General features: G+C 43.1%; 1 protein-coding gene across 1 annotated transcript in view; it reads right to left on the bottom strand.

Moving 5' to 3' along the window:
- The window catches only part of LOC103272774 (exostosin-2-like), a 103274-nt gene extending 93953 nt beyond the window's left edge, over positions 1-9321 (bottom strand). The window contains exons 1-2 of the mRNA XM_008070244.2: positions 9299-9321; positions 8424-8433 (exon numbers count right to left, since the gene is read on the bottom strand). Of these exons, the coding sequence (XP_008068435.2) occupies positions 8424-8432 (9 nt within the window). The 5' untranslated portion in view covers position 8433; positions 9299-9321. The remainder of the gene's footprint in view (positions 1-8423; positions 8434-9298) is intronic.
- Positions 9322-14880: the final 5559 nt, after the last annotated feature.

Genomic DNA, 14880 nt, shown 5'->3' with positions numbered 1-14880 from the left:
GCAATCCACTCACCTCAGCCTCCCAAAGCGTGGGATTACAGGCTGAGCCACCAAGCCTGGCTGGTACAACAATTTTAATTATGCCCAAGGTTTATAAAACAAGCTCTACTAGATCTAAGAAAAGAGGCCGGAAAAAAAAAAAGAGGCAGATAGCAATACGGTAATAGTGGGAGACTTCAACACATCACCGACAGCAATAGACAGACTATCAAGGCAAAAAGTCAACAAAGAAATATTGGAGTTAAACTGGGCCCTAGAGCAAATGGACCTAACAGACATCTACAGAACATTCCACACCAAAACTACAGAATGCCCAATTTCCTCATCAGCACATGGAACATTCGCCAGGACAGATCAGAGGACAACCTGGAAATCAAACTTCAATGAATTCAAAAACATTTAAAATCATATCAAGCAACTTCTCAGACCACAGTAGAATAAAACTAGAAATTAACTCCAGGAAGAACTTGCAAAACCAAACGAATAGAAATTAAACAATCTGCTCCTGAATGATCTTTGGGCCACCAATGAAAGCAAGATGGAAATTTAAAAATTCCTTGAGGTTGGGCACAGTGGCTCATCCCTGTATTCTCAGCACTTTGGAAGGCCAAGGCAGGAGGATTACTTGATCCCAAGAGTTCAAGACCAGCCTAGGCAACATAGCAAGACCTTACCTCTACAAAAATTAAAAAAGTTAGCCAGGTAGGGTGGCACACATCTGTAGTCCCAGCTGCTCAGGAGGTTGAGGCAGAAGGATCACCTGAGTCCAGGAGGTGGAGGCTGCAGTGAGCTGTGCTCAAGACCCTCACTCAAAAACAAACCAAAAAAAAGTAGAAGAAAAAATTCCTTGAAATGAATGACAATAATGACACAAGTTATCAAAACCTCTAGGGCACAGCCAAAGCTGTGCTCAGAGGAAAATTTATAACACTAAAGGTACATATTGTCACACTTCAAAGGAACTAGAAAAACACTAACAAACCAAACCCAAAACTAGGAGAAGAAAAGAAATAAAAGAACTAAATGGAATTGAAACAAACATAAAAAAAACAAAGGATCAATGAAACAAAAAGTTGGTTCTTTGAAAAGATTTACAAAATTGACAGACCGCTAGGTAGATTAATTAAGAAACAAAGAAAGAAGATTCAAATTAGCTCAATTAGAAATGAAAATGGAAACATTACAACTGATACTGCAGAAATACAAAAGATCATCCAAGACTATTATGAACACTTCTAAGCAAACAAACTAGACAATCTAGAAGAAATGGATAAATCTGTGGAAACATACAACCAAATTTGAATCAGGAAGAAATAGAAACCCGGAATAGACCAATAACAGGGAGTGAGATTGAAACAGTAATTAAAAGTCTCCCCCGACCCAAAAAAAAGTCCAGAACCTGATAGACTCATAGCCAAATTCTACCAAACTTTCAAAGAAGAACTGGAACCAATTTTATTGAAAGCATTCCATAAGACTGAAAAGAAGGGAATTCTCCCTAACTTCCCTCATTCTATGAAGCCGGTAGCACCCTAATACCAAATCCAGGAAAAGACAAAACAAAAAAAGAAAACTATAGACCAATATCCCTGATGAACCTAGATGAAAAAACTCTCAATAAAATACTAGCAAACTGAATCCAACAGGACATTAAAAAAAAAAAAAAATCCACCACGATCAAGTGGGTTTTATCCCAGGGAAAGCATGGATCAACATACACAAGTCAATAAACTTGATCCATTACAGAATTAAAAACAAAAATCATATGATCATTTCAATAGATGCAGAAAAAGCATGTGAAAAAATCCAGCAACCCTTCAGGATAAAACCATCAGCAAAATAAGCATAGAAGGAACACTCCTCAAAATAATAAAAGTCATATACAACAAACCCAAAGCCAATGTCATACAGAATGGAGAAAAGTTGAATAATTCCCCCTCAGAACTGGGCCAAGGGAAGGATGCCCACCTTTACTCATCATAGCATTGGAAGTCCTAGTCAAAGCAATCAGGCAAGAAAAATAAAATAAAGCATATCCAAATGGGAAAAGATGAAATCAAACAATCTCTGAATCCTGACAAAAGACCCCTCCAAAAGACTCTAGACTTGGTAAGTGAATTTACTAAAGTATCAGGATACAAAACTAACACACGAAAATCAGTAGCACTGCTATACACCAATAGCAACCAAGCTGAAAATCAAATCAAGAACTCAATCCCATTTACAATAGCAGCTAAATTACTTAGGAATTTATTTAACCAAGAAGGTGAAATATCTCTACAAAGAGAACTACAAAACACTGATGACAGAAGCTGTGTAGGACCCCCCTAAATGGAAAAACATCCCCTGCTCATGGACTGGGAAAATCAACATTGTGAAAAAAGACCATATTACCCAAAGTAATCTACAGCTTTAATGCAATCCTTATCAAACTACCAATGTCATTTTTCACAGAGTTAGAAAAATCCTAAAATTCATTTGGAACAAAAAAAGAGCCAAAATATCCAAAGCAATCCTAATCAAAAAGAACAAAGCTGAGGCATCACATTACTTGACATCAAATTAAACTACAAGGCTGCAGTAACCAAAACAGCATGGTACTGATACAAGAGCAGTCACATTGACCAATGGAACAGAATAAAGGAATCCAGAAATAAACCTATATACCTCTAATCAACTGATCTTCGACAAAGCAGACAGAAATGTACACTGGAGGAAGGATGCCCTATTCAACAAATGGTGTTGGGAAAATTAGAAAACTAGATATCTACGTGCAGAAAAATGAAACTTGATTCCTCTCTCTCTCCATATATAAAAATTAACTCAAGATGGATTAAAGACTTAAATGGCAGACCTGAAACCATAAAAATCCTAGAAGAAATTCTAGGAAAAACTCTTATTGGACATTGGCCTAGGCAAAGAATTTATAGCTAAGACCCCAAAAGTAAATGGAACAAAAACAAAATAAATAAGTGGGACTTAATTAAACTAAAAAGCTTCTACAAAGCAAAAGAAATAATCAACAGCGCAAACAGGCAACCTACAGAATGGGAGGAGATATTCACAAACCATACATCTGACAAAGGACTAATATCCAAAATCTACAAAGAACCCAAATCAGCAAGAAAAAGTCAAATAACCCCATTAAAAAGTGGGCAAATGACATGAACAGACATCTCTCAAAAGAAAATATATAAGTGGCCAAAAAACATAGGAAAAAATGCTCAACCCCATTAATCATCAATGACATGCACCTTATAATCACAATGAGATCCCACCTTACACCAGTCAGAATGGCCATCATTCAAAAATCAAAAAAACAATAGATGCAGGTGTGGACGTGGAGAAAAGGGAACACTTAAACACTGTCGGTCAGAGATCAAATTAGTTGAACCTCTATAGAAATCAGTATAAAGATCTCTCAAAGAACTAAAAGTAGATCTACCATTCAATCCAGCAATACCATTACTAGGCATCTACCCAAAGGAACAGAGGTCATCATACAAAAAAGACAACTGTCTTCATATGTTTATCACAGCATAATTCACAATTGCAAAGATGTAGGATCTATATAAATGCCCACCAACTCATCAGTGGATAATGAAAATGTGGTATACACACACATACACATACATCATGGAATACTATTCAACCATAAAAAAAGAACAAAATAGTGTCTTTTGGTCAGGTGCAGTGGCTCACGCCTATAACCCCAGCACTGGGAGGCCAAGGTGAGAGGATTGTCTGAGCTGCTGGGTTTGAGAACAGCCTGGGCAGACCTCATCTCTACAATAAATCAAAAAATGAGCCAGGCGTGGTGGCACATACCTGTAGTCCCAGTTACTTGAAAGGCTGAGGTGGAAGGATCGCCTGAGCCCAGCAGGTCAAGGCTGCGGTGCCCACGAGCATGCCACTACACTCTAGCCTGGGTGGCAGAGTGAGACTCTGACTCAAAAAAATAAAAATAAAGTAAAGAGTGCCTTTTGCAGCACCTTGGACAGAATTGGAGACCATCATCCAAAGTGAAGTGACACAGAAAACCAAACACCGCATGTTCCCACTTACAAGTGGGATATGAACCAAGGATCTGCAAAGGCCCAGAGAACGATACAATGATACTGGAACTACAAAGGAGGAGAGTGGGAAGGCGGGGGATGAAAAATCACCTGTCGGCTCCAATGTGCTCACGCGGGGTGGTAAGCACATTTAAAGCCCAGACTTCTTTGCCACCAAGCAATGTAGCCATGTAACCAAAAACTGTCTGTGCAACCTAGAGGCACTGAAATGAAAAGAAAAAAAAAATCACAATCATGGTTTAAAAAGAATTCTGGGGGAGGGTCACACAAATACTGATGATGAAAGGAAAAGTCGGCATGTTCAAGGTCAACTTCAATAGCAATAAAAATACACATAACCTTCTCCAAAGATATGTAAACCTCTCAAGAAGCACATAAAAAGACGCTCAACAAAACTAGGCATTAGGAAAAGCAAATCACAGCCACAATGAGCTATCACTTCACATTCACTAGGACGGAAATAATAATAAGGGTAATAGAAAGTGTTGACAAGGATGCTACATTATTGGAACTCTTGTGCATTGCTGGTGGGAACAAAAAGTAGAACAGACACTGTGGAAACCAGCTCGGCAATTTCTCGAGAAGATAAGCACAGAATCAGCATACAACCCAGCAATTCCACTCCTGGGTATGTGCCCAGCAGAACTCAAAACAGCTGTGCAAGCAGGTGCCTGTCCTGGCAGCACTATTCAGTGGCTAAAGGGGAAGGCAGCCTGTGTCTGCCAACTGATGAAGGGGTGAAGTGTGGCATGACTATGAAATGGAATATTATTTGGCCATAAAAAGAAACAGAGGGCGGAGGCATGCTACAACACACTGAGCCTTGAAGCCTCATGTGGGCCAAAAGAAGCCAGGTGTGGAGGTTGGAGAAGCCTATTTTTATGAGTGTCTCGGATGGACAAGTCGTGGAGATAGACAGCGGATGGGGGACAGGCAGGGAAATAGGTGGTGACGGCTTGGTGGGTGTGGGGTTTCCTTCTGGAGTGCTGAGAGTGTTCTGGAACTGGTAGTGGTAACAGTTGCATGACACTGTGAATGCACTAAATGTTACTAAGGGCACATCTTATGCCCACTTTACCAAAATGAAAAATATATGTACATAAATTTTGCCACACCTATTCTACTTAGATGTTATTCCAAAGACGAAATTATGAATCCAACAGAGACTTGACAAAATAGGGCTCACTGAGTAAGTATCACTGCCATTATAAACAATGGCTAAAATTTTACTGAAATGCCTAACCAAAGGGACTCAGTTAAATGAATGGGGGACTGCATTGGAACACTATGTAGTTACTAAAACTTATGTTATACAAGAGTTGAATGACAGGATGCTGATGCAATCCAAAGTGATAAAACCCTCCCCCAAGTATGCGAATACAGACGTGTACTCCATGCATATACACAGAAAAAGGAACGAAAGGTACCTATACCAAAGGAGTAAAAGTGGCTAGCTCTGGGTGGAATTAATTACAATGTTCATCTTATTAATAATAAAATAAGTGCTAATAACCTTAAAAAGTAACTAGAAAAGTATCAATGAGGTGCAAAGGGGTATCGATAAGAAAAGATTCATCTTTCATCTTTAAACAAAAGATATACTGGAGATTTATAATGTAGGTAATGGATGGCACATTTAGACAGAGGAAGAAATGAAAGAACTGGGCAAGAGACACGAAAGGGAGGGAGGGAGGGAAGTCAGTGTGGTGGGTGCATTTCCTAAGGTGACACCAAGTCTCCCCAGGGTGAACGTGCACGACACGTCTCCAACCAAAGGCAGGATCTGTGTCCCTTCCCCTGAATCTGGGCTAGTTTGTGATTTGCTTTGACCAAGAAAATGTGGCTGAAGGGACATTCTGGGACTTTGAGCCCAGGCCTGGAGACGCTACAGCTTCTGCTTTTGTCCTCTTGGAATCCCTTGCCCTGCTGCAGGAAGCAGAGCTCTGAATGGAAGACAATGCAGGGAGACCCGGAGCCATGCCCAATTCAATCATGAGACAAATGACTGCTGCAGGTGTTTTAAGCCACTAAGTTTTGGGGTGGCTTGTTACAGCGATATATGAAACCGCCAATAAGCATCACCGGCTGCGGTATAACGAAAATGTTTAGTCCTCAGCTGAAAATGTAGTTTTCCTGTAGACCACAACTTCAAGTCCTTACCAAACAAATCACTCTCATGTAAAGCCTGGATCCTGTGTGGAGAGGGCAGGGGTTTGAGTGTGGTTGCATCATCGTCATAGACTCGCCACGTGACGGTGGCAAGCTACTCTGGCATTCCACATGTCAAAATCCCAGTCTGCAATCCAGCCTCACTCTACTCACTGATCTTTCAGGAAAGCTATTCATTTAATACCTAATGAATAGTTAACACAACTGAAAAGCTCATGGACCATCTTAGAGTCTATCAACTGTTTCACTTCAGATACATGAAGCTCTCCCCATCAGAGACCACACAGAAAAACTAGCTATTGACAAGCCTTGAGTGTTGCGATTATTGTCAACTTTCTGGGTAATAGGTACTGAGCCGTCATGAATGATTTCAAGTTGTATTTCTTGGAGACCATGAACTGGAACATATCAAGGAATCTGCTTGTCATTGACTAATGCACAGAGTTCATACATTTTAAGTTTATTATTTTGGAGGTATATAAATCAGTCACTCAATATAGAATGGGGACCCCCAAAATGGAGTTTATTTACAAAAAATTGTGTACTTACTCTCTTTTATGTCTAAACTTCAGTCACCTTTAACGTACTCTGTTTGATGCAACACACCTATCGAGATGCTTCTTCCACTGCTCAAAACGGTTTTTGAAGCCATCGGTTTGATGCCTTTCAGTGCTTCTGCCGTTTTTGTTTCACCTCATCTACATCAGCAAAACATTTTCCTTTGAGGACTTTTTTCATCCAGGGAAACAAAAAATTCTTGCTTGGGGTGAAATCGGGCAAATAGGGAGGGTGGGGCACAGGGGTCATGTCATTTTTGGTCAAAAACTGCTGAACACAGCATAGTTGTAGGCAGGTGCATTGTCATGGTGGAGGAACCAGTTACCCGTTTGCCACAATGTGGGACATTTCTTCCACAGATCATGATACAACCTTCTCAAAACTTCCAGATAAAAACTTTGGTTGACTGTTTGATCCAGAGGAATAAATTCTGAGTGTACTACAAGGGGCCCACCCTTCAAAAAGATAATTCCAGTTTTGTCTTTTTTTTTTTGGTCCTCCCTCATATCTCTCTATATTGGGTCACATATATAAAATATATTTCTTACTGTGAGTTTGAGTAAAAAAAAAAAAGTTTGTCTAATCAAACCTGACTGCACAAAATACCTAGGGAACTTGCTTTTAAATGCCAGATTCTATGGACCTATTTTAATTTTTTATTTAAGAGACAAGGTCTTGTCTGGTACCCAGGGTTGAGTACAGTGGTGCTATCATAGCTCACTGTAGCCACGACCTCCCGGGCTCAAGCAATCCTCCTACCTCAGCCTCCTGAGTAGCTGGAACTACAGGCATGCACTGGCATACCTGGCTAATTTTTTCATTTGTTGCAGAGAAGGAGTTTTGCTTTGTTGCCCAGGATACGTGACCCTATTTTAGACCTACTAATAACGACCTCCAATGGTGGAGCCAAGACATCGGTGTTTCAGCAGACTCCCCATGTGATTCTCACCCTGAGGTGGTTTGGGAACCACTGGCTCAGTGTATAAACAGGCCTTGAGAGCTTGTCGGGAAATTTTAACACAGGCCAATGGAGTGCAGCTCCCTGCATGTGCTCATTCCAAAACCTCCCATCTGTGAACTCCAGGAGGGACATGCAGAGTGGCAAGGAAGCCATGCCACAGAGTCGGCCTGAAGAGGTCAGGGGTGGGGGCAGGCAGGAGCTTTCTGCTGACTGACAGAACGATGGAAACAGGAAAATAGCTCTCATGTCCACATTTTTATCGTAGATCAATCAGTTTATGAGGGGGATCCAAAAAACCAGAAACATCTTCCTTTTTTGGGGGGGGAGGGCGGACCCTTGCAGTCCAGGCTTCCCCCGCGAGGCGAATGTTTTAGGAACCCATCCATCAGTGTACCAGATAGCACTGCTGTGAGAAGCTCTATTTGAATTTTTTATTTTGAGAGATCCTTTCAGTGCATTTGCCTGCTGCACGATGGGCGATTTGTGCGTGCATCTGTCCACACGGCACGGGGTGTTCTGCCACTCTTGAGCAAAAACGGCACGACTCCCGGCCCCGTCCTCCCTGGTCACCCTGTGTTGCCCTGAGCGACTTTTTTCCCTCCTCAAAGGGAACCCTTTTGCCGACGTGGAAGACGTGAAACAAAAAATGGTAAAAGCACCAAAAGCATCCTGACTGACGGGTTCGAAAACTGTTCTGAGAAGCAGAAAAGCGTCTCGATAGGTGTGCTGCATCAAACAGAGAGTACTTTGAAGGTGACTGAAGTCTGATCATGTTAGAATACCTAATTTTTTATACATAAATTCCATGTTTTTTAAGGTCCCCCCTGTGTAATAAAACTGGGGTTAAGGAAACAAAAACAGTATCCACACATGAGCTTTACAAGTTTCCTCTATAAAAGATATATCGTAACAAAATATAACCAAAGATAACAGAAGAAAATAATAAATAAAAGCATAAAGATGAATTAATTTAAAAAACAGAAGTCATCAACAAAGTTAAAAGTGTTTGTTTAAAAAAAGACTAATAAAGTTGACATGTGACATAACTCTGGCCATAGTAATAAAAAATCAGGAAAGAAAAGATGCCAGGTGCAGTGGCTCATGCCTGTCATCGCAGCACTCTGGAAGGCAGAGGCGAGAGGATTGCCTGAGTCCGGGGGTTCAATACCAGTCTGGGCAACATGGTGAGACCTTGTCTGTAAAATAAATCAAAAAATTAGCTGGGCATGGTGGTGCGCTCCTGTAGTCCCAGTTACTCAGAAGACTGTGGCAGAAAGACCACCTGAGCCCAGCAGGTCGAGACTGCAGTAGCTGTGATTGTGCTACTGCACTCCGGCCTGAGCAACAGAGTGAGACTTCAACCCCAAAAAAGAGAAAATAATAAGAGAAAAGGCGCAAATAAATATCTGGAATGAAAAGAGGAGCATAACTCTAATTGCTACATATATTTAAAAGATAAGATGATATCAATGAACTCATGCAAATACATTTGAAAATTTAGATGACATGGAAAAATTCTTTTATCAATAGAAACTCGAGGAGAAATAGCAACTTTAAGTAGTTCTAGAATATTAAAGAAACTGAATCAAAACTTTAAAAATTTCCATATAAAGAAAATTTCAGGCCCAGAAGATTTTCCAAGTTCTACTAGGTATTCAAGAAAAGTCATTCCAGTTTTACATAAATTATGTCAGAACTAAGAAAAAAGAGGGAACACTCCACAGCTCATTTTAGGAGGCCAGCATGTGCTTCATGCCAAAACTTCAGAACAGAGATTCTCCAAGTGTGGTCTAAGGACCTCAGGTCGTCTCCAAGACCCTTTCGAAGGGTTTAAATTAGTTTCATAATAATACTGACATTATTTGCTCTTTTTGCTTTCATTTTCCAGAGGCTACATGACATGTGACATTGCCACAGACTGAATGATGATCCAGCTGTCTCCTGTTAAGTTTTTCCAAAAATGAGAAAAGATATGAACTCACAGACTCACGATGCTCAACTCCAAGCAGAATATCTACAAAGAAAGCCACACCTAGATACATCAAAGCAAAACTGCTAAAAAGAAAGTTAAAGGATATTAAAAGCAGCCAAAAGGGAGAAAATCTCTTCAAAGTAGATTTTAAAATGAAATATATAAAGCAAAACTATAAAATATTTAGAACACAATAGAGAATAACCTTGACCTCTATCAGAGAATGTTTTCAAAACAAAATACAAAAAGTTCAAACCATTAAGGATTTTTTTTCATCAAGAACACCATAAGGAAGTCAAACGACAAGCTACAACCCTGAAGAATATATTTGCAGCACTATAACCAATAAGGAAGGACGAGCCACCAGAATAGAGAACTCCACAGAGCAGTAAGAAAAAAAAAAGCAGAAGACAAAAGACTTCAACAGGAATTTCACAGAAGAGAAGAAGAAAGGCACAGACCTGTGAACAGATGTGTGGTCTGACTGATGGTCAGGGAGAGTAAACCCAGGAGACATCTACACCCACAGCACAGGCGAATGTATAAGCCCAACTCACAGCTTGCCAGTGGCCTAGGAGCTGGCTCTAGAGTCCCAGGGGGGCTCAGGAGAAGTGCTGGAAAGAAGAGGGGGCTGAGACCACTATGTTAGGGTACCAAGCGTCACATTTGCCTGCTACCTGCCATAGTTTCAGTCCTCACCTACCCCCCCAAAGGAGAAAAACAAAGCAAAACAGAGACAAACACGAGAATGCCGATAGTTTACTTAACTGAGAGGTGATCTCAGAAACCCAGAGTGACGGGAGTAAGGAGAGAGATGGGGATAGAGACGGTGCTATTGGGTTACCGCATGGACAACAGGGACCACTCAAGCTATTGGAGACCTTCTCAAGACCCGTGTGGCCACACCTCATCCCTCAGAAGGACGGGAGGCTGGAACATTGTCCTGCAACACCTATCCTCACTGGCTGGGGCTGCCTGGCCCTGGCGTCAGCTCAGAAGCTCTCAGAAGGTCTGGAGAGTGTCCTCTGTTCTCTGTACAGTGATTCTGTGAAAGAGTTGCAGTTGCCTTGAGGAAGGATGGAGAAACATTTGCACTTCCAAGATTGTTCCTCAGAGTGACCCAGCGTCCCCCTCGATTCATGGGATACAGGTCCAAGAACCGACTTACATCTGAAAACTAGATGAAGGGTGGTGACATCAATCTTTTGCGCACTAGATGCTGATTTTTTCACTGGTCATACAAGTCAAGCAACATCCTAGCTGGCTGCCCATCTACACACCCTCAGGAGCACCATGCTCTGCCAGCATGACAGTGTGTTGATTTCCTGGCTGTGAGTCTGGCCTTGCTGCTCACTATGTACTATGTCTACCCTGACTCTGAGGGTCAACTCCCACCACCTGGTCTCTGCTATGTCAGAAACCCATCATCCTCACTGATACATGGGAACCCAGTTCCATAGTAACGTCTCCTGAAGTCAACCTCGGCCTACAGAGGATCGCCAACACTGAGCTTCTTAAAGATGCTTCTCAAGGGCATTCCCTATTGCCAGAGTGAAGAGAGTGAGCCTCCCAGGATCCGTGCAGGGGATGCATCTCTGGCCTTGAGTAATAAATCTACTTAAAATCTCCAACTTCCTGAATCTTTTGATTCCTTCTTCAGTACTCTGCCAAGACAGTTCTGTTACCTCTACCTCATTTATTGCAGGCCGGTGTTTCCACACTATTGACATTTTGAACCAGATAATTCCTTTTTGGGAGGACTTTTTCTGTACATTATAGGTGGTTCTGTAGCATTCCTGACCTCTATTCAGTAGAAACCAGAAGCAAACCCCAGTTGTAACAACCAAAAACATATCTAGACATTGCCAAATATCCCTTGGGGAGGCAAAATCAGCCGTGGCTGACACCACTGGTGTATGCCACTGTCACGTCCAAGCTTCAAGGAGACTGCCCGGCAGCTTATCAGGACCAGTTCTAGTTGGCTTTGCTAGGCCACTGCCCTGACTTCAGCAGGGGCAACCTGTCAGGGCTGTGCGTACAACTTCCTTTGCATTTCTGCCACATGATTAAATTCTGGGCCTGTCCTTCAACACAGTGTGTGTGATAGCTCATGCCTATCATCCCAGCACTTATCTTTCTGGTCCTTATCTTCCTCAACTGCAAAATAGCATCTGCAAAATAAGACAATCACATTATTCTCTAACTCAGTTGTGAGGAGTATGTGAAACAGAAGAAATGAAAATGCCTGGCATGTGGTAAGTACCATGTCATGCTAGTGTTTCCTTGAGTCCTTTTGATCATATTACAGAAGCTCCAACTCTTTCTCTAATAAAGATGTTTTTCTGGCCAGGCAAAATGGCTCACGTCTGTAATCCCAGCACCTTGTGCGGCAGAGGCCAGAGAATGCCTGAGCCCAGGGCAACCTGGTGAGATCTCGTCTTTACAAAAAACTTTAAAAAAATAAGCCAGGCATGGTGGCACGTGCCTGTGGTTCCAGCTACTTGGAAGGCTGAAGTGGAAGGATCATCTGAGCCCAGCAGGTTGGGGCTGCAGTGGCCATGAGTGTGCCACTGAACTCCAGCCTCGGTGACAGAGTGAGACTCCAACTCAAAAAACAAGAAAAAGAAAAAATAACTTGGGTGCAGGTAGCTCACAGAAGGCGAACCCAGAAAGCCAGAGTGAGGGAGTAAAGGAAGTGAGTTAGGGAAGAACGGAAAACCATCAGAGTGCATGACCGAGCTGGTGACCATGCTGAGCTGGGCAAAGAGGGCTCAGTCCTGCTCGGATCCCTCTGAGAACATCTCAGAGCTGTCCCTTTGAAGGACGGGAAGCTACAGCATCCATCCGCCACAGTCCACCTCCCACTGGTTGCAGGACATCCCCACACACGTCATCTCCTCCATGCTTCTGAGGTATGCTTACACAGGCCAAGCGAATTCCCACATGTCTGTGTCAAACTCTGAGGAATAATGCTGAGGGATACAGCAAGCCCTTGAGGTAGAATAAACACTACATAAAAGAAATGAAGGGCTAGACACAGGGATTTCAAATTTTAAAAAAGGGGCCGGGTGCAGTGGCTCAAACCTGTAATCCCAGCACTTTGGGAGGCCGAGGTGAGGGGAATGCCTGAGTCCATAGGTTTCAGATCAGCCTGGGCAACTTAGCGAAACCTCATCTCTACAATAAATCAAAAAACTAGCCGTACATGGTGGTGAGCGCCTGTAGTTCCAGCTACTTGGAAGGCTGAGGCAGAAGGATCTCCGGAGCCCACCAGGTCAATGCTGGGGTGGCCACGAGTGTGCCACTGCACTCCAGCCTGGACAACGGAGTGAGACCCCAACTCAAAAAACACAAAAACAAAAAAAAAGGAAAAAAAGAAATGAGGAAGAAAGAAGAGGAAGAGAGATGAGAGGCAGAAGCCCATTCCTAGGCAGGCTTTAGAGGTGGAGAAGCTTCTCGGTGGCATCCACCTCACCTGTTGTACACTTTATTGCAGCGCTTGTCACACTGCATGAACTAGGGAAGCATTTGCAAGCCTGTCTCCTCTATGGGATATGATTTTCTTGTAATCAGAGTTTTTCATCTCTGTTCAACATTCCTAGCATCTAATACCAAGTTTAGAGCCTGTTTAATATAAACATAAATGTCTGTTGAATGAATGAATGTCTCTCTATCCTTCCCATTTCCACTAGAGCACACACTGCTTAGCATCCAAGTTTTGAATTATTCCATGATGATGACCTCTGATTATTGTCTTTCCTGAATTGTGAGGAGTTTTCAAAGGGGGAAATGGTAGATACTTCCGCAGACCCTGAATTTTCTGTACCCAGCCCTGAACACCCTCCTCTCCCGCCACTCACCACACACAAACACATTCCAAGAGCGCCATGACTCTACTCACCCATGCTTTGTAAACATGTGCCAAGCTGTACTCCTTTCGTAAAACTTCCAGCCTGGACGGAACTGACAGTGCTCCTGACCCCAGACACACCGACCTCACGCCTGTATCACCCAGATCCAATCCTCCCAGAACAGCTGTCACCCACTGAAACACAGAAGGATGGATATCTCCAAAACCGCCATCCAAGGAAACAAGTTAAAATCTTTCCATCAAAAGAGGATGCGCCCTACCACCAAGAAGTTAAAAGCCCTAGGAGACGGAAGGAGTCTTGTATGAATGAATGCTTACTCCGTATAACACCTTAACCTGAATGAAAACAAGGATTCCAGCCCTATAGATGTCATCCTCCTGAAATAAACCAAGCCGGCCCCTGCAAAACACTGGAGTCAACTGGCTGTCAAGCACTGAGTCACTGGAAGTTTTTTAACCCCAATATCTTGTCAGGATGAGATGCATTTTCTGTTCCTGGAATTACTTATTCCTAAAATTTGCCTGAATGGTGTTTTTCCTTGGTGCTTCAGGTTATATACCCAACCCGCTTGGTCCCATATTTTGAGTCACTGTCTCTTTTCTTCACCTTCTTAGCAAAGCCCTTACAGCTGTGGCTATTAGTACACTGGATCTCAACCCAGTTGTTCCTGAAAACAAAAAAATATATCTACTAGCAAAAGCAGGAAAATCCACAGTCCATTAGCCTTGCTTGATAGGATCCTTCACAATTAAAGTTACGGTGTGGCTAAACAGCCCTAAAAATGCTTTTCAATTTTTTCTAAGACCGTGCCTTTTTAATTGTGAGAGTCATACTGTAACACATCAGCGAATATCACGAAACAACTCACCATTAAACTTCCCCAAGCACCCGCTCCATGCTAGGGCCCTCCAAGCACTCCTGTTCACGCACCCTCGTTAGCAGCGCCGCGGGACAGGCTGTCGCCCTCCTCTCCCAGTCAGCACCCTCATTTCACCGACGGAGGAAGCACAACAGAGAGGTCCAGGCCCTGGCCCAGCGGTCCACGGCCGGAGAAGGCCAAGGCTGGGATTCAGACCGTGGCCCTCCGGCCCTCGCGCGCCCACGGGGGGCTCAGTCGCGCGAAGCGAGCAGCCACGGAAACGGAGTCACGCATGTCATCCCCGCCAGCAGCCTCCGAGCTGAGTCGAGCAGACCCAGCCCGGCCGCAGCCCCGGGAGCGCCGGGCTGGCTCGCGGGGGGGACGGCGCGGGCGCGCCTCGCCACCAGCGCCCC

Source organism: Carlito syrichta, unplaced genomic scaffold, assembly GCF_000164805.1.
Source record: "Carlito syrichta isolate Samal-C Ts95f unplaced genomic scaffold, Tarsius_syrichta-2.0.1 Scaffold313210, whole genome shotgun sequence".
Taxonomy (NCBI): domain Eukaryota; kingdom Metazoa; phylum Chordata; class Mammalia; order Primates; family Tarsiidae; genus Carlito; species Carlito syrichta.
This window is presented reverse-complemented; position numbering and strand designations above follow the sequence as displayed.